Source organism: Cebidichthys violaceus, unplaced genomic scaffold (assembly GCF_023349555.1).
Source record: "Cebidichthys violaceus isolate CVI_PGR_0920_01 unplaced genomic scaffold, fCebVio1.0.p SCAF_27, whole genome shotgun sequence".
Taxonomy (NCBI): Eukaryota; Metazoa; Chordata; class Actinopteri; order Perciformes; family Stichaeidae; genus Cebidichthys; species Cebidichthys violaceus.
Window position 1 is genome coordinate 6,150,125 of NW_027176450.1, and position 24,650 is coordinate 6,174,774.

A 24,650-nucleotide genomic window follows, 5' to 3' on the forward strand; every position below is an offset into this window, starting at 1 on the left:
CAGGAACCAGCAGAAAGCAGTGCATGCTGAAGAGGCTATTTCATTCCATTAAATGAATGCTGCTAAAGTACTGGATGGTCTGCTACATGATGAGAGTGTTGATTGCTCTGTGACTATACAGTACACTTTATGTGTGTTATGTTGTAGGAATATTCCTGGTGCAATTAACAACCATCCTCAGTGTCCCCGAATAGATTGGAAATGTTGACCTTTTGTAAATGTTCATATATATTTAATGTCAAAAATATATGGGTACAAACATAAAAACAACCAATATAAACTGTTCTTTACTGTATTATCATTAACAATATAATTAAACAATGCTCAAACAAAAAAAAGGTCAAGGTAATTTTAGTTTACCATTACATTTTTGTTTTGAATTATCTGTTTGGTCCTTTGAAATATGTCACACGAAAGGCTTAATTTACATTTGTGACTGGAACTCACAACTAGAGATTGTTGTCTTGCTAACATTTTTTCCATTCAAATCCATTGAAGAGAGTTGTGTATTTCACTGAGGGCCTCAGCTGACAGGCAAACTGCACTTCTAATATCACTCGGATGCAAAATGACATTGCAGGATCTCCTCGCGTAACATTAATCTAATTGCAGTTATCCATTAAACCTGATAAAGAGACCCATAGTAACACATTATCCCTCCCTTTCTCTTTGTCTCTCTCACAGGGTTGTCCCCAGTTGCTGCCTGCAGATAGGATCCTGGTGCCGGTCAACGTGGTGAAGCCCATCACACTACGGGCGAAGAACCTCCCCCAGCCCCAGTCCGGACAGAGGGGATATGAGTGTCTGCTGACCATCCAGGGAAACGAGCACAGAGTTCCTGCCCTGCGTTTCAACAGCTCTTCAGTGCAGTGCCAAAACACATCGGTGAGAATGAGTGTGTGCATGTGTGTGTATTTTACTTACAGCTTCATATCGTTATTGACCACCTCACACAAACACAATCTCTATAAAAACGCCCCATTTCTATATAGTTTTCCTGTAAAAGTGACGATAATATCTTTTCAATCTCTAGCACACACATACAGCCACACACACACACACACACACACGTTTTTCCTTTTTCAGCTAGACTGTGGGTAGATAAGACAAGAGCCTGACTTTGTCTCTCCTGTACAGCGTTCCCTGCGATCATGCTCCATTCACTTACTGAATAATACATTGACAGCATTGAAAGGCTAGCATGGAAAGGGCTTTATACTGGTTTTGATGCTAATCGTCTTTTGATACAATAACATCTCATCTTCCTGTCTATCTTCATCACTGTGTGTGTGTGTGTGTGTGTCTGTGTGTGTGTGTGTGTGTGTGTGTGTGTGTGTGTGTGTGTGTGTGTGTGTAGAGATGTCTGCGGGATTTGTGTGTTTAATCACAGTACAAACCAAATATTGTACTTATCTTAAGCAGTTCAGGAAGGAAACTGTAATTTAGTGGGAAATTATGATTCTAGCACCAAGCCTCCATGCTGCGGAGTGTTACAGAATCAAATGGAGAATAATCCCGTGTTTGAAGGCTCTCTGGTGTGTATATTGTGTTTGGGAATTCACTGTGTCTACTGCCACCTGTTGATGATGCATTTTACATTCAAAGGAGTATTGTTACACCAGAGCCTTTTGGACTTGGAGATCACAGACAGTTTAAAGTAGCTCAACAGCTTCTCTCTCTCTCTCTCTCTCTCTCTCTCTCTCTCTCTCTCTCTCTCTCTCTCTCTCTCTCTCTCTCTCTCTTGCTCTCTTCATCTTTCCCTCTCTGGTGTCCATGGTGATAGTATTTCTATGATGGGATGGAGATGAGCAGTCTACCTGTGGAGCTGACTGTCATCTGGAACGGAGATTTCAGCATTGACAACCCCGCCCACAACAAAGGTGAGCATGCACGAGTATGCACACACTCAAGCGCATGGACGCACACACACACACACACACACACACTCTTGTGAATCCATATCAGTTTTTTTCACAGTGCTTCCGCACACATTCAGTTGACATAGTCTCTTATAAACTAATTTAAACACACACACACACACACACACACACACACACACACACACACACACACATACACACACACACACACACACACACACACACACACATAGACACAAACACACAGTAAAGCTACTGCTTTCCCATTGTTGCCCTTGGAGCCGGTCTCCATGGCAACAGGCGGGCGGTGTGCTGAGGTGCAGCATCCATCCCCTGATGTAGAGTGGTTAACTTTAACACATCCTCTCTTACACTTTCCCCTGTCTGCATGTCTTTCCTGCACGTCACTGTCAGACTGTACGTCCCAACTAAAAAAACATGTAGGTACAGCTGAACAAGAAATGGAAATAAATAACCAATAATAATGAATAGAAGTAAGCAAAGCTAAATTAGTATTTCAGGCTAGATTTACAGAGATACAATAGGTAACATATGATATATGTCTGATTATTTCTGTCCAGCTCTCCATCTACTCACAGTATGTGGAATCACAGCTCGGTGCTGAATCTGTAAGCTTTCAGCATTCTGCTGCTTAGCTTGATTCAGTTTGGCCACTGGCGATCCACCACACTGAGTGATCCATGCTGGGGCAGGAAAACAGCAGCATGCTGGGGGTTGTAGTTCTCTGACAGGAAAACAACTCATTTCAACCCAAGGCAGTGGAGTAAGGCATTAGAAACATATTGTTAAAATATGGATGAAATGCCAACATGACACTGTGCTGTAAGGCAAAGTTTGTCCAGTATTTGTGTTTTACGATTGTGTGTGTGTGTGTGTGTGTGTGTGTGTGTGTGTGTGTGTGTGTGTGTGTGTGTGTGTGTGTGTGTGTGTGAGAGTGAAATACGGTGTACAAAACATATCCTTGAGCATAAGTGTACAATTAAAGAAGCAACAAAAGTTAGGGAGAGGGAGATGCTAGAACTAAAGAGGCCTTCTCTACCACCATGCCTGTGGAGAAAGCTGCTCCTAGGTCAACATTTGATGGACAGATCACACATCACATCTAATGGCAATTAAAAAGAAAATAGCTGGCCCGTTGCCATGGGGATAATATGTTAAATGCGTGGTGAATGAGACAAAGATATCAACGAATGTCCCTCTCAAAATGTTCACTTTGTTGTTTGCATATTCAAATATCCGCAGACAGACATTGAGAGATTTGGGTAAACAACCCACATTTTAGTTAATGTGTATTTTGAACTGTTGAGGTGTCCGTCACTTTAGAGGCTTTTGCACTAAATAAATTTGCATGCATTTGCTGTTCTCTAATCATTTTTACAAAGGTTGTTCACATGAGTTATCCACTCTTTCTCCCTCTGTCGTTACCCCCCCCCCCTCCCTGTTTTCTATCTATCCCTCTCTTTATCTCTTTCCTCCCTCTCTTTTAGTCCATCTGTACAAGTGTGACGCCCAGCGTGGCAGCTGTGGTTTGTGTCTGAAGGCAGACCCACTATTTGGATGTGTTTGGTGCAAAGGAGAGAACCGCTGCACACTCAAGCAGCACTGCCCCCACCCCGAGAACCAGTGGCTGGAGCACAATGGCATCAACAGCAAGTGCACCCACCCGAGGATCACACAGGTGGGACGCACACTGATGGCATTAGTGTCCACATATGTCCATGCATTAAGTCCATACTTTACACATACGCATCTACACAAGCCAAGCAATGCCATTATTAATGCCATTTAACTAATAGAGCACACACACACACACACACATACACAGAAATAATGTCAGTCCACTAATAGGAGCATACTTACATTCATTGTAGTAAGATCCAAAGTTGGATGTGTCCTAAGAAGAAGACCATAGTTGGTTTAGTTATTTTTGACTGAGTCTTTCTTTCACTGTGAACATACAACACTAGGAATGTCCATATAAGATCTTGAAAGAGACAAATCATCCTCATTCTTGCTAGTTATCAATCAACTCTGCACAGATGCTCATGCAAACCCCCACATAACCCAGTCTGCTCCTGATAACCACAGACACTGTGTGAGGCAAATGGACTTGACCTGTGAAAGACGTATAAGGGGGGCAATAGCAGAAGGGTGAAGGGTCAGCGAGATGAAGGGTAAGAGGATGCAGAGGAAAGATGGATGGAAAGATGCCCAGATGAAGGCAGAGGAGGATGGATTGGATTAACAGGAAAGAAGTGGTGACGGATGGGTAGACTGAGCCAGAATAGAGTCATGTGAATCATGTTGAAGAGGTGGAAGAATACCCGTACAGCCTCCCCATATCCCCATGATGGATATAAAGGTCCTCTCTGCGTCATTTTCCTTAGGACGAGCGTAAAGAGCAGATGGTGACTGACTAGATATGAAGGGATGAAGCAAAGCGTGGATAAAAAAGACAGAGAGGGGAATGCCTTTTGGTGTCCTGGGGAGTGATGGGTGTGGACAAAGAGGGGCAAGGGATACAGGTTTGGAAGGTTAATCCCTCCTCAGCTGTCCGCTCTGCTCTCTCTACATCATCCTACATAGAGCGGCATACAGATAAGTGGCCGACCTTGGTGAAGATTTACTGAAAGCAGCATCGTAAACCCCATTGTTTCTCGTAATCTTGAATCTCCACGGATAATGTTAACCTGATGGGTTTCAGCAGAAGTCTCTTTTTGTTTTTCTAAATAAAGACGGATAGTCAGACACTGAACAAAATAGTCTGAAATCTTTGGACACTGAGGACACAGACATCTCCAAAACAGGGGACTTTACTACCTTTTCATCTACTCATACCTTATCTAGGCAAAATCAAATCATCTCTTGAGGAAGGTGATGAGAAGATGGTACTACATATGTTGGGCTTATTAAAGGAGTCTGGATTAGTAAAGTGCACCTCCTCCCCTCCACTGTGTGTCTTCAACTCGAGCACTGGATTCATTTCTAGAGATAGGCCCTGTATTTCTCCTCGCATCCCTGAGGCTGCAGCCGGGACATATTGCAGCCTTCTCACGTTCCCCATAAAAACTGTCAGTGGGTGAGGAGTGAGGACTGTTCCAAGACGACCAGGGCTCTAATGCATTCTAATACGCTTCATTATAATGACATCTCCCATCAACAATATGAGAGGGAGAGACTCGGATAGAAAGATGGAAAGAGAAAGGGAGAGAGCAAGAGAAGTGATTAAGTGCTTGCCTCTGTACCAACCGTCAATTATCTTGTCAAAGTCACAAATCTAATCAACGCCTCATTGCGTCTCTCCCTCTCTTTCATTCTTTTGCTTCTTCCTTCTTCTTTACTATTTCTCTTTAACTCTTTGTCCCTCTCCATCCTCCATATTTGCTAATAAATGGAGAGCCAAGATGCATTGTTAGCAATCTTTTTAATTGCATGTATTGTAGCCCTGTTCCCTGCTGGCTCTTTTTTTCATTAAGATATCAGCAGGGAACCTTATTAATCAGAGACTCTGAAGCATGCTAAAGCGATATCTCCCACATGGCAGCCACGAGACTTGTGTTGTGCATGACCTGGCTTGAGCTGGCCTCTGTCATTCGATTGGCTGGTTCCTTTCAAGCCCAGCTAGTGGAGTGTGTATCAGTTCAGTTCTTGGAGAAATAAACAAATTAAAAATTGTTTGATGCTCATGTGGTTGTAACATAAAGATTATCACACCACAACAAGCAAGAGCTTCCGGCCATGAGATAAAGCCACACACAAACACTCACTCAGCACTCTACCTGTGAACGCCGCAGGGGGTCACGCTGCCAACTGCAAACCAAGCAGAGACACGATCTCGGCCCCGGTGAAGATCCTTGGGATCACTCTTTTTCAGGGGGGATGGTGACACAGCACCATTACAACTGGGCCCCTTTCTGCAGCATGCAGGACTCCTATTTGACAGAGACAGATAGAAACAGACTATTCTCTGTCCGTCTCTAACGTCCATCCATCTGAGCCGGCCTGATACACACTCACTGGCCAAAAAGTAATTGTGTGAGTAAAAGTGTTGACGGATGTTAGAACCGCCTCATCGACAATGAGAGATGTTGCTAATGAATCAAAGGACACTGTGATTACTGCAAAGATGTCACCCAATGCCAAGTTTTAAGTTAATCTTATGTAATACATTGTCTTGGTTTTCAGTGAGTACAGGATTGAGAAATGACAATCCCTTGACCCTGAGTCTTGACCCCATAGCTGTCACTGGAGCTGTTATTTTGTCGTTTATTGTCTCTTTTCTGCAGCCGTCTCTCCCATCCTCTCACCCTTCAGCAAAGTCTTTTCTTTTTCTAGGAGTTACATAACGTTATTCCCCCCAAAAAACAATTTGATAACATTACCTTTGAATGCATTGCTATCATTCTTCACCTGTTTCTCCCGTCCATACAGTGGGTTCACTGGAACCAAAACACTAAGAAGTAGGAACACTGCATTTTTACTGGCAAACCACTAATATTCTTTATCGCACACCATTTGGGAAGTTAGCATTTTGACTCCAATATTATTAAAAGGGTTCATTATCAGACGCTAGTTAACATTCATGTTCATTCATATTAACATTAACATTACTCATTTCTTCATTCATCATTTGCCATGTCTAAAAGCAATTGTGTCAATTTTCTTTTAAATGTTCTGGTTCATTTTGCCGACATCAAATGCATTTTAGCGTTTGATTATGGAAAAGAAACTCTTTAGATATATTTTACATAATATACATCAAGAAACAAAGAGAGGGAAACAAATTAAGTGGTCATTTATATTATACCTTTACCGTTATTACTTTTACTCTTTTTTACAATTTTCACATCTAAAATGTTTGTGACTTGGGTTTTTTATTAAATTGCACCTTATATTGTCAGCAGAATGCCTTATGCAACTAACCAAAGCTTGTTGTTTAGGAAAACAAACAAAACATCTCCAAAAACATGAATCCAGATTTGACTTTCAACAGATCACACCTCTGAGGGGTCCCAGGGAGGGTGGCACACTCGTGACTATTCGCGGGGAGAACCTGGGACTGGAGTTCAGAGAGATTCAGGACAACGTGAAGGTGGCCGAAGTGGATTGCACCCCCATACGTGAGGGCTACATACCTGCTGAACAGTAAGGCACATTTTATATTGATGACCGAATCTAGAACATTGACAGCACAATGTAATAAACAGCAAATCCTCACCTAGTCTCAATTTGCATTACACATTTGAGGCAGCAGCCAGATGAAAACAGCAATTAATAGCAAATATACTGAGCTTTGTTTTACAGTAATTCACAATTTCTTCATCTAAAATTTACATAATCTCTATGAATAAAAACATGTCCAGCTGCACTGGACCCACAGGGAGAAATAAAACTATATTTTGGAACAGCAACAAAGCTAAATCCTGAATTCAGTCTAGTATTTGTGTTCTTCCTTCACTTGCCATATTCCCATTGAAAGCACTTTGACCACAGCTGAGTACTTCATGCCCTACAGGGAAAGAGACACTTGAGTCACACACAGATACCGCAACACCATGTTACCTGTGTTACCCACATGACGGAGCCATAATCAGTCAGCCTGACCAACCGATCAGTCAGAGTACTCACCTCAGGGTGTTTGTGGGCATGTGTGTGTAAGGCAGCACCGAAGACGGTGTGAGTAGAAGAGAGAGAGACAAAGACTATGACATGTCAGGTAGACTAATGTCAAATTAGCTTAATCCCTAGACCACAAGAAATTAGACTTTGATATAACTTGAAATCACAGTGGCACACATGGAGTACAAGACACTTATGTTAACGTATATCTACTGCTGTGGGCAACAGAGAACAACCCGTAATTCATGTTAGCACTTACACACACACCAACACACACATTCTCATAATCATTTTAGAAAGTTCAGGAGGTTACATTTTAGTTGACTTTTGAGTTTAATCCAGAGTTTTGGTTCCTTACAGGGGCCGTCCGTCAAATTATTTTAAACTAGTTTAAAGTTGGCTTATCACCAGAGCCAGAGCTTCTTCTGCTAAGAAAGTCAGTTGTGTGCCAGCACTTTTTAAGCAAATGCTGACCCAGCAGAAGAGGTAGCTGTATTTGAGGTCATGTGTAAAAGGGGAGAGACCTTTTCCTTTTTCTCCCACAAGTTGGCACTATGCGGAAGGTGAAGTCGCTGCCAAATAATGCATTATTATACTTGGGTTTTAACAGGTTTAGGTCCATTCTTTTTACATAATCTGCTCAGCATTTGCTGACAAGGTGAACTGCTGCAGCGTTTTTCCATTGGCTTTTTTGTGTGTCGCATATACATTTGGGTGTGTCTGCACATGCATTTCCATATGTTATTTTTTTCTTACGTATTCCACAATTGTGCTACTGTGTGTTGACAGGATTGTGTGTGAGATGGGTAAAGCAGAGAAGAGCCAGTATACTGGGAATGTGCAGGTTTGTGTCGGGGTTGGAGAGTGCAGACCAGAATTCATGGCAAAGTCCTCCAAGTACTACTACTTTGTGGTGAGTCTACGCTTTCAATATTTGATCATTTTCTATTATCATGAACATTTTCTTTTGAAAATGAGATCTTCAAAGTGAAAATACAGTCATTGGATTTGGGGTTGACTGATTTGATGGTTGAACAGACTCTAGATGATTGGTTCATTGTATCCAGTATTTGTCTTCCATGAGCAAGAAGGCACACATGCTGCATATGTCACACTCTGCATGCTAGCACCTTGCTGGTCGTTGATCTGTGTTCTCACCTACTGTGTTAATACTATACGAACATGTTTTGGCTATGATCCGACGTGGTGACTGAGCTTCTCCCTCTCGGCATATCTCACGCGTGTGTCACTAATGAGTGCAGAATGAGAAAGAAACACTTACGGTTATAAATACATTCATTCCATGAACACATAAAAACACGCGCATAACACACTTACTGTGTTCTTTCAAAACCCACTCTGCACGCAATTTATCAGCATCACTCGCACGCATGGAAATAAATTTGCAGTTGTTGCCATTATGTACTCGTTTTATGGAGTTTTATCAGTTTTACTGCCATCCATTAATGGGCGCTGGCTGAGTTTTATTTCTCAACGGGGCCCTCTGTACAGGATTATATGATGTTAGGGCTAGATGTCACACCACGCAGCAGGCTGGAGATGAGATTATAAGAAGGCCAAATGAACTGCAGGAGGATTTACTCTATGCCCAGCTTCCAGTGGAATACATCAGTTGCTGCTACATCAAAGCTTTCCACCACAGTATAGTGTATGTAAGTGGGATTAATGAGTGCAGGTATATACTAACACTCAAAGGCATATTTAGCTGAGAATGCTCAGTAGATTCTTCTCTGGAGCCTGCAGCTCATTAAAACAAACAGGTTGACTAATCATAAAATTCACTCATTTGTGTCTCATCGTCTAATTTTAGAAATGCTTTGCTTATTAGCGAGCTAGAAAGGGTGTTTATTTTTAAGAAGGAGTTATGGCTGGGCTAATAATAAAGACTTTGCATTGTATATTGTTTCAGTAAATTATACAGGACTTTTTATTTTGACATGAGTTAAACATTTAGTTTTATTCCCAGAATGTTTATCGGTTTTATTTACATAAATTAAAAGAAATTAAGAATGCAAACGCAACCTTTCGCATAGAAAAAACTTTACAGACTCCCTCATATTCCCCTTATTTATTACCTGCTCACTGAGGATTCTTGTAATTTTGCCCCCTACATTAAATACTGCAGGACTCTACTCCTTTAACCTGTATTTATTAGTTTTTGAGCACTAGAATTTCACTGTTGCTCATGATTTATTCACCTTGATTTCACCCCCTGTTTGACTTGTGACCTTACAACCCCTGCCCCTTCTCCAGATCCCAAGGATTATCAACCTGAAACCCAGTCGAGGGCCAGTCTCTGGGGGAACCACTGTCAACATCACTGGCAGCCACCTTGACGCTGGGAGCAACGTGTCAATCATGTTTAAAGACCAGCCGTGCACTTATCTGAAGTTAGTGGGTAGCAAGCCAGAGCTGATCCTGCCAATCACACTTAAACAGTCAATTAAAAGCTCAGTCAAAGCCCATGTTAGTCAAACTGCAGGGAGTAAACCCCTCTGACAGTTCCCATCTTTCCAAGATCATTTTTCCTCAACATAAATTGACACAGTAATTAAATGTCCTGGTGGTGATCAATGAATGCTGTGTAGTTTCTTTAATCATGAAGCTTCCATCTGTTATTTAGCAGTGGTGGATCTTTTGCTTAGTAGATTTTTTTCAATGGGAATGGGATATGAGAAAAGACATATTGTAATCCACCACCTAACACTGATCAATGCACAATTCCATGCTCAGTCAATAAACTATCTATCCATGTCCGCTTAAGCAACCATTCAACCGTCTTTAATTTAAAATTGATATTGGTTTTTGAATGATTTAGTAGTCTGCACCGGCAGTGATAAACAGCTAGAGAGATGACTCCTGAGTTTTTACACAGTGTAATATATTTATGACTGACTAATAACCACTTTTCATCATCCTGTTATCACTTTAGGAGGGGTGGCCAGTGGCTCACCTGCCGCACCCATGCTTCCCTGCATGGCTGTGGAAACGTGTCGGTGTCCGTGAGCATAGACAAGGCTCATCTCCAGAAAGACCTGCGGTTTGAGTATGTGGAGGATCCCACCATCACCAAGATAGAGCCTGAGTGGAGCATCTACAGGTATGATACAAGGGCATGTTTCAGTCACATCACTTTTTTTGTCAAAAGCTTGCATGTTACTCACTACTAATTGATATTGATGGATGCTATGGATCCTGTGTAGATGGAGATATCCCAGCAAAGCAGGCTCTTCTGATAAATAAAGACAAAAATGAGCAGTAGCAAATTGTCCAGTTAAAAGAAAATCATAACCATCTACAACTGTATGATAAAAAAATCTACAACATCATCATTTTACAACCACAGGCTAATGTTTCAGCATCAATATCTCTCCCAGTGAGCAATATATATCACTGTCAAAACAATCTGAGCTATCCTTTAAACCTTGTTTTTTAATCTCTCCCTCAGTGGAAACACCCCAGTGACAGTGACAGGAACAAACCTGGACATCATTCAGAACCCAATCATCAGAGCCAACTACAACAGCCATGAGACACTCAATGTAAGTGATTGCGAACACAAACAATGTGGATGATTAAAGAAGAGGCCTTGCGCTTCATCTTGGTGAAAAATCAATCCAAAGTCATATACCTGAAGGAGATTACAGTCAGTGAAATAACTTTACCACCACCGGTGCTTCTTACTCCCTAACCTCCCTGGTCAGCTAGGCGTCTCATAGGAAGAGGGCCATAGTGAGATTCAGAGTAATGACTTGCATGACTAAATGCTTCAGTGCCACTTTGAGGTAAATGGGTCAAGTAAAACACTGAGAGGACAGAGTGAAAATCAACAGGTTGCATTTGAATTAATAGAGAGTGATGTAATTCCTCTCCACGCCTTTGTAACAATAGGGACGTTTTGACATCGAACTAAAAACCACAGAGATCGGCCCTTATCAAGTTCTTCTACCCTCTATTCACCCTTTTACCCAGGGGAGGATAGATAAAGCCGTACAAGTGTCTCTGTGATCTGATTGAAAGAAGAGGGAGTAACAAAAGGCGGTAAAGCTATCTTCATGGTCCGTTTGAGCATGAACTTGCACCACGTTTAACATCTGTTCTCACATATGTCTGCACTGGGCATTGTGTCTCAAGCCACTGTGCAGGCAGCTTGCACTTTGAACAAAACATGAATTAGATGTGCTGAAATGTGTTGCTCACTCTCACTTTCTTACACAGCTCAGTAGGAGTCTTTTTTACCTTGCTGCAGCAGTGCAGGATGCATGTTAAAGATGTTCCGAAGACCTTCCAGGATTAGTCAAGTTTGATGTTCAAGGACCCAATTAGAGTGACGGGCAGTAGTTTGAGTGGCTGCGTGGCAGAGGTTACTGTGGAAATGTCTGTGAATGAGACCTGTGCTGGTGGTTGATTTGTCAATGCCCTGACAGACAAAGAAAAATGGAGATGTTAGAGGGATATTGAAGGGCATGACAATGACGGATCGGACAGTCTGTTGTGTACAAGGAATAAAGAGGAAGAATTCAAATCACATCGCATGTCAAATGAAAGACCAGGGCAAAGACGAAGAACAGCAATACAAGAGTGAGATAAGACACCGAAACATGTAAGATGCACTGTAATTGAGCAGTAAAGTGGTTTCAAGAAAGATGAGTTCCAGAATATGAATGTGTCAAAGAGAGACGAAAATATCACAGAGAAGAGTAACTGGACAGGGAGTAAAGAAGTGATGAGAGCGTGGAGGTGTCTTTCTGGAGGGTGTTGAATGAAGGGTAAGACCTAGTTATCACTCCTGAATCTTCACACATCAAAGCCAGGTAGTGGTGAGACTGCGCTCGCGCTCTAACTGCTCCTCATTTGGTGGCTTTCTTTGAGAAAAATCCTTCAACAGGTTCTTCTTTGTGCTTTTTGAAATGGAGGAGCTTCCAGTTTGCATTGAGTCTCCAGTTGCCTTAGTGAAATGTAAAGCTGTGAAGTAAAAGATTCTCACTAACTGCTGATTAGATGTCTTGCCATATAAATAAGTAGGTGCACCTTCAAGTGCTAGTTTGCCAGAGCTTTAGTTGCAAAGAGACATGTGAGGTAATAGGGAACTTAATTTAATTTGATTGTGAGGTATGATGTGGACTGATGCATAATCGCTCACAGTATCCTAAAGCACCACAACACCTCCAAAAATCCACACAGTAAATGACAAAAAGGAGTATATGTTTGTGCATGTTAATTTTATTTTTTTGGTCAATTTGCAAGTTTTCTCTGCTTCCACAAAGCACTTATTTCTTTTGCAGAAGATATGTTCATCCATAACTTTTTCCATATAACTTTTTTTTTCTCTCTCTCTTTCTATCTCTCTCTCTCTCTCTCTCTGTCTCTGTCTGTCTCTCTCTGTCTGTCTGTCTGTCTCTCTCTCTCTCTCTCTCTCTCTCTCTCTCTCTCTCTCTCCATGCCAGTTGTGCGAGGTGCTGAGCCCTACATCCATGCTGTGTCAGGCCCCAGAGCTGATCATCAGTCTGGCCAGGCAGCAGGAGGGGTCTGAGAAGCCGAGTGAGTTTGGCTTTAAACTGGACGAGGTGCAGGCTCTCATGGCTCTCAACAACACCAACTTTATCTATTACCCCAATCCTGAGTTTGAACCACTCAGTGTGTCTGGAGTGCTGGAGCTTAAACCTGGATCCCCCATTATACTAAAGGTACAGGGATAGATATTACGCACAATTACTCACAACCAGTATTTATTATTATAATCCCTTTAACAACACATTTAATCATGCATGAATTTTTTTCCTGCAGGGGCGAAACTTCCTTCCACCAACCATTAGTGGAAATGGAAAGCTGAACTACACAGTTCTTATTGGCGAGAAGCCCTGCATGTTAACGGTGTCAGAGACCCAGCTGCTCTGCGAGTCACCCAACCTGACGGGTCGACACAAGGTCCTGGTGAGTGATACAGCGCATGCTCACAAAGACGAGAGAGAGAGAGACACAGATACACGTGACAGATAGGGAGGCTATGGTGGAGAAGGCAGACAGGCCTACAAATTGATAGACAGTGTGACAAACAGATGGACATTCTTTGTGTTGCTTTCTATCCATCTTCTTGTCCACTTCGAGACAGACTACAGCTCTAATCAAATCAGCTGTGTGGTTCCTGTTACTGCCCACAAGCAGACAAAAGACAAATAAATAAGCCTTCAATAAGAAGGATTAGGGCCTCGGCAAACTCAATAAAGATTCCATTTGTGGTTTTAAGAGGAACCACTTTAAACAAAGCGCTTCCTGATGTTACCACCTGAAGCCAGCGTCATATGGAGAGATGGACACATTATTATAACACAGTTAGTAGATGCACAAATAAACAAAAGTGTGTACACATTTGAAAATCAAATCAATATGTCGGTCTGTCTGGGCTTTGATATTGAATTTGAAGACAGAGAAAGGCTTTATAGACCTAAAAGGGATTCTCAGAGGCAATGTTATGTCATAGTTCATACATGTTTTACCTTGAAGAACACAATACTTCATATTTAAGTGAAGCTCTCCTCTGATTGCAGCTCCGGTATACTGAACTTCCTTTGGCCATATGTATAGGACATGCTTGCATTGATTATAATCTGCCCTTTTATCTCTCTCCATCACAAGGCACGTGTGGGTGGTATCGAGTTTTCCCCAGGTGTGGTCCACATCACGTCCGACAGCCCGCTCAGCAGCTCTGCGATCATTGGCATTGCTGCAGCCGGAGGCCTGCTCATCCTTGTCATCGTGGTGGTTCTCATTGCCTACAAGCGCAAGTCTCGTGAGAGCGACCTGACGCTGAAGAGGCTGCAGATGCAGATGGACAACCTTGAGTCACGTGTGGCTCTGGAGTGCAAAGAGGGTAAGAGGGTTGATGCTGATTCTCCCTCAATAGATCCAACTAAATGTGCTACCTTGGGAACATTTTTGATTATTTATGTACTCTGTTTAAAGTTAATTACGAAATCCATATATTGTGGGAAACTCATCAGGTTAAATAAAAGTGTCATTTGTTTTTGATATTGTTAGGTATAAGTAGATTATGTGCTAAACAGTATTTATGTATTTCCAGCATCCAGTGTTGCCACTTTAGCTATCATTTTATTATATATTTCTGATATGTTGACTGTAAACTATCTGAAAGCATAGCTGCCATTGCATCATTAGCTAATTGTTTTGTCAAAGAAAATGAATTGGTTTGTGTATCTGGTTTATCCATCAGCTTTTGCAGAACTCCAGACAGACATCCATGAGCTAACCAGTGATCTGGATGGAGCAGGGATCCCCTTCTTGGATTACAGGACCTACACCATGAGGGTCCTCTTCCCAGGAATCGAGGAGCATCCTGTTCTACGAGATCTGGAGGTATATTAGACTGTTTCACTGCCACTGGAGCCCTTTTTAGCCAGTGTCGGTTTTAATGAAGGAACACCTTGTAATTGGTTAAACCAGTGATTGACTTAACACTTAATAACCTAACAATATTTATATTCTGCATTTGTCCAGTGCAGGAAAAATGCCGTGTACATACAGTAGGGCATAAAAATCAAGGTTTTTCACTAACATGCTTGAGGGCATCTACAGTATCTATTCAATTTGAACTCACATATTCCACTAGTTGTGTCAATCAGCAGTTCTTAGGAATTGTTGAAAGAGGACAGCTAGGTATTTGAATAGTGCAAAGAAGTGTGTGTACCTGTTCTTCAGTTTCTATCAAATAACAATCTCGATGCAATTAGCCCTATTTGAAAAGAGAGCACAATGAACAATCTGGTGGGTCACAGTAGGTGAAATTGACGCCGATGTTATTTGTGTTGCTGTCGGGTAAACAAAAGCCTTTTGACGGCCGACAACAGCACTTTTTAAAAAACAAACAAGGCAGCCCTCAAATCAGGAGCGCGCTCTCATTAATACCTCAAAGGATATGAGACGCTGCTGCGTTATCTTTCTGCACCTCAAATACAAATTAAAAATCAATCAGTGGGAGAAAAGCAAAAGAAAGAAATCAAGTCATTTATCCCCAGTGGTGACATTGATAGACAGCCATAATTGAGCAGGTCGTCTTGTTCCATTAAGAGAATGATGGACCCCCATTTCACTGCCCTCCGGGTTGGCCACTCTATCCCTGATGTGAATTTCCCAGTAATAAGCAATACTAATTATGTTTTAATTGGTATTAATGTCGAACTGTATGAGGAGTATAATGTGGAATAGGAGACAAATGAAAAAAGTAGCAGGCTTGTCTTAGGCAGTTGATGGCTGCTTAATTGTTATTGATGTGTCGGATAATTTAAAGTCACATTTTTGACTGTAGGTTGTAGACATGTTAGAAATAGCACAGGCAATGAGAATTATGTCTAAACTTACTGGAATAGTGGGATTTGCTTAAAACTGAAATATAAAGAAACCCCATAAAAGTTCAAATGAGAATTACATGTAGAAAATACAATATAGTCTTGCATGTGTCTGCTCAATAAAGCCTTACTTGTTTCTTGTAACTGTTAATGTTATTCTTAGCAGTCAAAAATCACATCTTTACTTCACAGCTGAATCTCATTTTGCTTGCAGCTTTTGTATGTTTTTTTTCCTGCCGTTACATTTCCCACTTCCCTCTTGATGATTCAGTTCCAGCAGCGGTTGCCATTTTGCTGCTCCACCTATGAGCCTGGCAAACTCAAATATTTCAGTGACCTATGGAGATTGGAGAGTGTGTAGGTCAGGACATGTTGCTGTTTTTGAGCTCTCCGTAGTCCTGAGGGACATGTTAAACATGTTGGTGTTACGGGACTGTGCAGTATATTTGTTAGGTCACAGTTTATTTGTGTAGCTAGAAAAGAAGGCAGAAAACATGCACACACGCATTTCAGTTTTCCCAGATTTCCACATGTGCCTGTATCGCACACGCTCATACATGTACTGTATATGCAGAAAAAAAGGCACATGCTAAGTCTCAAAACACACACGCACACACAAACGTACACATCTTGTCAAGCGGTATGAAATTAGACTTGCAACTTAACAATAGCTCCCAGCAGATTACAAAGCAAGAACATATGCTGGTAGACAGCTACATTTGGTACAAAGAGATGCTGTCTTTCCACAAGTGCTCTTGACAGATACAAAAAATATATATTCTCAATAGGTGCTATTTAAGAAAAGAAATTGAGAAAGGAAGCATGTGCGGCAAGTGACTAGTATAAATGGTGCAGGGACATTCTGGGCTCACATGAGGGGAATTCACATCGCTGCACTCCCTTTCTACTTGCATTAGTGTGGAACGCAGCACCATCGATGTAATAAACATTCCCTCACATTCCCTAAGAGGCTTAGTGTTTCCTTGCCTTTATTCTCAACCTTCAGACTAAACGTTACAAAAGCAAGTTAAACTCCTCATCTTGCTAGATTCTTTTTTCTTTCTATCATTGTATTTCTCTCCTCTCATGAAGATGGATCTATTAACTTATGATCTAAATATATTGATTGTGATTAAATGTTATATAAAACTGTGTTTAAACTGAGTTTAATGTTTCCTCCATGAAATGTTTTTGATCAGGGAGACGGGGAGCAACCAGTTCATTTTCAATGTAACAGTGCATTGAAAATGAACTGATGACTAATTGCGTCTATATGATGTGTCCTTGAATGTGCCACAAAGAATCTGTTATTTTTTCCCTCGTTATTTTTAATTTGTTTCAGTCAAATGAATGTTTCTCCTGTTTCCTCACAGGTGCCAGGCTACCGACAGGAGCAAGTGGAGAAGGGGCTGAAGCTCTTCGGCCAGCTCATTAACAACAAGGTCTTCCTGCTGTGTTTTATTCGCACTCTTGAGGCCCAGCGTGGATTCTCCATGAGGGACCGCGGCAACGTGGCCTCACTTATCATGACAGTGCTGCAGAGCAAGTTGGAGTACGCCACTGACGTCCTAAAGCACCTGCTGTCTGACCTCATAGACCGCAACCTTGAGAGCAAGAACCACCCCAAGCTGCTGCTCCGCAGGTGAGAACCAGGCACAACAATAAAGTACCGAGTTTAGCTTTCCTCCTATCAATGTCGAACAAGAGCCCAAAGTTACACAGCTGGTAGTGACCACTTTTGCTGTTTTGCTGCATATTCCAGACAAAGAACAAACATTCAGCTTCTCCAAACTTATAGAGATAGAGATGAAGGTTTGTAATGGTTAATGTCAACCCATTACAATCAAGGACAGGATCTGCTGCTCTATCTGTGGCTCTGTCCGTATATGTGACACGTTTGGATTAACTCTTGCTGGCTCTGTCTCAGATAGAGCAGAGTGCATTGCCTTGCATATTATTAGAAAAATAATTAGGATTAATTAGCAGTAAATCCAATTTCAAATGGCTCAAGAGAAAAAGAAAAAAAAACGAATTTATGAAACAGGGAGAACTGTGAAAGCTCGCACTCAAGCACTGTCACAACCCTCCCTTGGATTTTCAGTCAAAGCTTTAATGGCTTGCACTTGAACACGGCACTGTATGTGATTATGCTTCCTGCCCATGGTGTTTGGTAAATGTGTTGATTATGGTTACTTGAGTAAACCAGCTGCCTTACAGCTGTTGTGTATGTGTGCATGTGTGTACTTAGTGTGTATATACATGGTTATTGTGCTAGATGTTGTTTTGCTTTGGGGTCCTCGTGCAACTCTTGACACCCCCCAGATGATTTGACAGGCAAGTCACAAATTAATTTGTCCTTTTCTCGTTTCAATTAAAATTCATATTTTCCCTCTGGTAAAAAACTCATCTCTGCCAGTAAACACACACGCAAATACGACAAGCATATCTTATGAAATGAATGCTGTCCTCGTACCATCCACACGACAATAGGCATATTCATCTAATGACAGCCTGTTTAGACGCTACGTGGTGATGCAGAGAGAGATTAATGCTGTCTGGGCAGCAGGCATGATTAATTGCAGCCAGAGCTCACCGAGAATGGTGAAGCCACTAAACAATGGAGTAACTGCATGCTGATCCTGGCAGTAGATACAACACAAGAGACGGCGTGTACAGCAGAGGCGGGGAGAAGGTAGTCAAGGACAGTAGAGACACTTAAAGCTGTTCCAAGTAATGAAAGCTGACTACTGAGGCATGAAGGCAAGTGGTGTGATCAGCTCTTTGATCACTTAGTATACATGCCAGCAGCGTCTTGTATGTACTATACCCACAAATCATTCATTTTGTGTCAGAATTTTATTTCATTTTTAATTTAAGACAAAATTCTTAAAAATGGTAGCTCGAACTGCTGCAAAGACAAACCAACAACTGTTGTTCAAGTGCAAGCCAAAGACAACACACTGTCTTGGATCACACAGTCTTCACATTCCGTCTCTTCTTTTCCCCCTCCCTTGTCAGCAAGGCAAGAGGGAGAAGGAAAACCTGGGGAAAATGCCATCGCATTCAACCAGCACTGGAGGGAGAGCACATGGTCACAACAATGCCCGCTCACTTTGATTGCCCATTTGTTCTACACACGATTGTGATGATCACTGATCAGACCGTCTGCATCTCATCCTTGCTCCTTGGGTGCGATGAGGCAGTGTGAGCAAGCTACGCCACCCTATAGTGTGGGCTGACTGGCGTGTCCTTTGGATAGCAGCTGAAAATAGCCCAGATACACAAGCATAGGGCTGTGAAGATGAGGCATAATCTTGTCTGGAAAGATAGCACCCCTACCTCTCCTCTTCCCTCTCTTTAATTTGTTCTGTCTCTTCTTTCTTTCTTTCTTTCACCATGTTAGCTCATTTTGAGTGTTATTCTCCCTCACTCTCCACTACTCTCTTCTTTATTTGTCTTCAGTTCTAAAGCTTGTGCCGCTTGTGTCACACCGTCACTGTCTTTATCTCTCTCTTCCTCACTTATACTCGCTCTCTCAATCTATACTCCCAGCTCTTGCTCCCCTCCTCTTACCCCTCCCCTTTTTACTTGATTGCTAAATCAATGCTTAAAGTGCGTGAGCAGTGTGTCTCTGGCACAGCTTCTGAGCCCGGCTACCCACCGCCTCCTCTTCCAAGAAATGTGTGTGAGTGTGTGTGTGTGTGTGTGTGTGTGTGTGTGTGTGTGTGTGTGTGTGTGTGTGTGTCTTATCCCTCTCCCTCCACACACAAACACACATCCTTCCATCTGTCCCATCTCAACCTGTGCTGAAGTACAAGCACCAGGCAAGCTAACTAACGAGAGCCTTCCACAACCATCTGTCGCATTCCTTGCTGCATTCTCCTTCTGTAGCTTCTCTCTTCCCTTCATTCCTCTACCTCTCACTCGCCTTCCCCCACCACCCTCCTTCTGCCCGTCATGCAGAGTTAAACAGTGTTTCCGTAGCCTTAAATTTAGTTTGGCTGCAGTTGATGTGTCAAAATAGCAGTTTTGGTGTTGGTCAAAAGATGAAAGCCCAATATGTTCTTGCGTTAATTACAACCCCTCATTGGCTCCAACACGGACACACAATCATCACACAGGGTTAAAGAGACCCTTGTTTATCTATAATGATATCTCTGTTAAAGGAAATGTGTGTTTGTTTATGTTCTGAGTGATAGACAGAATAAATGCATATATACATCAACAAGTGGGTGTCCGCAGCTAGCCGTCACCGTGAGGCTGTTTGACACATGTGATGACCAATCTTCCTCGCTGGGAGGTAGAGTGGCAAATGGAAATGATTTCTGATCTCCAGCTGTGCTGTTTAAACAAGTGACAGAAACCAGGCAAGACTCTGAGATGCAGTTACATGTTCGGTTAACACAGCTCCTTTTTAACATACTCTGGTTCCGTTTTATTAAATGTGGTCAGACAAAATAAGCATTTGAAGATGTTGCCTTGTTTACATTTACTCAAATATTTGCAAGTAATTGTGCTGCAGTGAGCAGTCATTCTAAAGTGTAAACTGAAGAAATAGCAGTGAAGGATTGGTGCCAATTAGATGGGCAGAAGAGCAGGATTGCTCGGCATGTTATGGCTTTGTTGGTTGTATTTTCTGGTCACATCTACCATCAACGATTCACAGTTCTCCAGGAAGTAGCAGTTATCTAGAAAATAACATTTTCATACACAAATACATGCTACTTACAGAAATGGCCGATCAAAATGTTAAATGTTTGATGATGCACTGATTCCCCTCAACACTACCTCGGTAATCAGGGGGAACTAAGCACTGCCAGGTCCCCTCTGCTCTAGATCATTCTCAATGCCCGCTGCCCCTCTGACTGGCTGCCAAGTAGGCAAGCATGACCATGCCAACACGCCACGGCACATTTCATAGCATTAACCCAAGCATAGGTTGCACTGTGTTAGGAGAAGGGTGTTTGAAATTTGTAATACCGAATGCATAGGTTAGATCTTAAAGCAGCTCCGTCACAGTGCCGTTTTCATCCTTGTTCCCCATGCACTGCTATGATCGAAAATGAGCATAAGCAAACTGGTGGGGCCGTGCCAAGACTTCTTATTACAGCAGGGCCGGCACCCGCTGCCAGAAGCATGCTCTCACACACACACACACACACACACACACACACACACACACACACACACACACACACACACACACACACACACACACCTACACACACAATAAACACTAGTCAGCACACATGGTAATTTCTGAATACATACGCAGTGGGATTTATTTGTGCTTTTTGCACTCTTGCCTTAAAAAAGCTGCCCATTTGTCCACTCACACAGGCCCCACAAAAACACAATATCTATTGCAAGTGAGTAAGGAAAAGGAAGTTTAAAGAAAAGAAAAGGGAAGGCTTGACTCAGCCAAGCCATTTATTCTCTTTCATTACTTTATTTTCCTTTTCCATTGCTCCCTCCCTCCTTCCTTCCCTGTGCACATCCTCTTTTCTCCATGCTCTTTTCATCCCTTTCATAGATGGGCTACATTTGTGGAAATGGAGAGGATTTGGAAGTGTGTATGATTACAGGATCCAGAGAGAGGGATGAAGACAGCAAGGATGCATGAAAGAAAAGATCAAAAGTGACCTTGTTGACCCTCGGATCTTTGGACGGAGGAAGGGTGGGAGGGGCGGCAATATAAAAGTGTGGGCACAGTGAGAGGCAGGAAGTTAATCCCCCCCAGGTGTTGTGCCAGTGTTGGCGAGGGGTTCCAGGCCGACATTATATCCCCCCTCATGCCTCAGTGTGGAGCCCCTTAAAGAGGCTGTCTGAATGGTGAAAGGTGGGAGGGCTGCAGGTGGCAGCTGAAACACGGGACAAAACCTACACACACACCGACACAATGGACACTAATCCTAAAATATTGATGCCCATGGTAGGTGCTCATTAAAAGGAGAAGGCGGGGTGTGTGTGTGAGTTTGATAGATTACCCACACACCCCTGCTGCTGGTCAAGAAGGTGGCTGTCAAAGGATATTCGATCCTCGCCTCTCCTCTTTCTCCCCTCACCACCACCGCTGTTGTTATTATGTATGCAGATTAGTCATTCACACGGGATCAATCATACTGTTGGCCCAGGTCAACACATACGCACAGACACACACGCACAAACGCAGACACACACCATTTTGCCACACCAGTGGAGCATGGATGCCAGGCAGAGAAAGAGAGGGAGATGTATTCATTCACTTTCTATTGTGCACAGATCGAGTGTTAGTCCAGTGAATAGGCAAGGGAGCGCTTGATAATGAGGCCAGTGTTATTACAGAGCCGATCCAGCCCCTAACGACATCAATCCTCTGGGATCAAATAAATGCTTTTAATTGCTTTGCCTCATATTAAAATCCCCGCCGCTGTAGACGAGCTGCCCTTGGCGTGCCTGAGCATAAAAGCCAGCAGAAAGATTTTCTGAAAGGCCATCGTATTAGCAAAGGCTCTCCAAATTATATTTGTGTAACAAGCCTATTCATTAGCTGCGGTCATCATTTTTAGCAGAATATTTGATGACCGCGTTGAATATTTATGATGGTAAGAAGAGCGTGGGGGATCATATGTTCATTATGTGCTTTGTGTCTGTCTGTTTGCAGGACTGAGTCTGTTGCAGAGAAAATGCTGACCAACTGGTTTACGTTCCTCCTCTACAAGTTTCTGAAGGTAACACTTTATTGTTTCTTTTCAACATCACTGAACATTTTAAGCTCCACAAGTAGTCGTTGCTAGCCCTACCAAGTTGATAAATCACTGTCCCCTCACTGCTGGTTCACAATAGCAGGTGATACACATCCACTAGTTCTTCATGTACTCCTGGGCTGTAAAACATCTTAATAAATACACAAAGAAGTTTACCACCTCACTGCAGGATCGTAAACTTTAAATTGAAGCCTGTATTTTAGATATCTTTAGATCTTCTGTACGTGAATATAACTATTGTTTTCATAGATTTCAAAAAGGTTTTCTGAATTACTAGTCGTCCTGTCAAAGCTACTTGTTGCATTCATTAGATCATTTGTTGTCCTTTTTCAGCTAGCATGTATACTGATATAGATATGCCATTGAGGAGGCGGTGTGAGGTATTTAAAGTTAAAAAGCAATGTTAGTGTGTTTAATAAGCACACCTAGTGGTGGATATAATGTTATAACATGTTTGTTTGGAAAAGTGTTAAATCATAAAAGTATAATCATTATATGTATCAAACTATAAAATACAGTTACTGAATGTTTTGAAGGAAAGAGAGAGACCTTTGAGACAGGCTTTTCAGATCCGAAAACAACTGTATGGTAATGAGATGAGTTTGGTGAGCCGACTTCAGGAATGTGAGGTGTAAACAGTGGGGGAAGGAGATGTATTGATCAAACAGAGATGTACTGTAGATGAAGACAGCCCTAAGAAAACATGGGGGTCGGGTACATGCTGTTTTATGAGGAGGAGGACAGGTCGGACCAGAGGACACTATTCAGACATTATGCGGATCACTTAGACCAATGGAGAGCATTGTCAGAGGACAGGAGGAGACAATCGGATTTCAGCCAATCACAAAGCTGATAATGGACTTTTGAAAGTAAACTACTGACTTTTGGGTATAAAAACATTGTTCAGAGAGATGTAATTCAGTTCTTGGCGATCTTCTTTACTGTAAACTGGCATTTGTCAGCCGGTTGGGGGGGAGAGTCTTTGAACTCGGTTTCGCGATTCCTTACTGTCAACAGTGTAATTCAGTTTGTAACTGTCTTTTAGCATTTGTGAATTATAAATACTTTTTCATTGTAAGCCGGATCCAGCTGATTTTTCTTGGCGTGACTTTGTTGCTCAAACAACAACGAAAGAGCGAGAGGTCCGCGGCCTCCTGCGAGCAGAGGTCTCACTCCACCACAGCGGACCTTTGACTCCATAAGGCACCAGTATTCACAAAAACACAAAATTCACCACTCCTCCCACACTCAAAGATAATGTTACCATCATCCTGTTTTTTTCCTCCATCTCTTTTACTGCAGCTGGGAGGAGAATCCAAACTATGATAAATGGCCAATCTCTCCTTTTTGATGAACAACTGTTTTCAAAAGGGAAGATGGGGGTCTTCAAGAGTGTCCTTTGTGGCATTTTGTTCTGGTGATCCATTAAATCTTCGCCAAACTGTGGTTTCATTTCAAAGTTTAATTATATTGAGACGATTTTTTTGTTATTTAGGCAAAGGATAGATTGGGACGTAACGCTTGCAACTCTGGAGGCAAGGCTGCCTGTGAAAAAGCAGTTACTACATTTTAGATAGATGTTTTCTCAGACATAATTAAACTTTGCTTTCAGTGAGTAGAGTCGAGAATGACTTCAAAGTTTTCTTCCTCCCTCCGAACTTTTTCTCCAAATCTTTTCGCAGGAGTGTGCAGGCGAACCTCTCTTCTCCCTCTTCTGTGCCATCAAGCAGCAGATGGAGAAAGGCCCCATTGACTCCATCACAGGAGAGGCCCGCTACTCGCTCAGCGAGGACAAGCTCATCAGACAACAGATTGACTACAAGACGCTGGTAAGGGGTTCACCAGTTCAGGGGCTGAAAGGGGACACTTAATATGCTTTCAGGGACAAGAGGAGAGGAAAAGGGTGGTTATGGGTTGTCGGTCATGAGATGAGCAACGGGACATAAAGTTGTCGTTGTCACGCTTGACATGCAGGGGGGCATAGGAGCGGCGACCTCACT

The 24,650-nt window shown here is 42.3% G+C and overlaps 1 protein-coding gene across 1 annotated transcript in view; it reads left to right on the forward strand.

The window, feature by feature from the left end:
- Positions 1-24,650, forward strand: part of plxna4 (plexin A4) — a 225,871-nt gene that overhangs the window by 175,235 nt on the left and 25,986 nt on the right. The window contains exons 10-24 of the mRNA XM_068721314.1: positions 685-885; positions 1,784-1,880; positions 3,389-3,579; positions 6,895-7,046; positions 8,310-8,433; positions 9,795-9,931; positions 10,474-10,641; positions 10,990-11,083; positions 12,989-13,228; positions 13,329-13,475; positions 14,178-14,412; positions 14,773-14,915; positions 17,278-17,546; positions 22,548-22,614; positions 24,333-24,479. Coding sequence (XP_068577415.1) covers positions 685-885; positions 1,784-1,880; positions 3,389-3,579; positions 6,895-7,046; positions 8,310-8,433; positions 9,795-9,931; positions 10,474-10,641; positions 10,990-11,083; positions 12,989-13,228; positions 13,329-13,475; positions 14,178-14,412; positions 14,773-14,915; positions 17,278-17,546; positions 22,548-22,614; positions 24,333-24,479 — 2,412 coding nt within the window. The remainder of the gene's footprint in view (positions 1-684; positions 886-1,783; positions 1,881-3,388; positions 3,580-6,894; positions 7,047-8,309; positions 8,434-9,794; positions 9,932-10,473; positions 10,642-10,989; positions 11,084-12,988; positions 13,229-13,328; positions 13,476-14,177; positions 14,413-14,772; positions 14,916-17,277; positions 17,547-22,547; positions 22,615-24,332; positions 24,480-24,650) is intronic.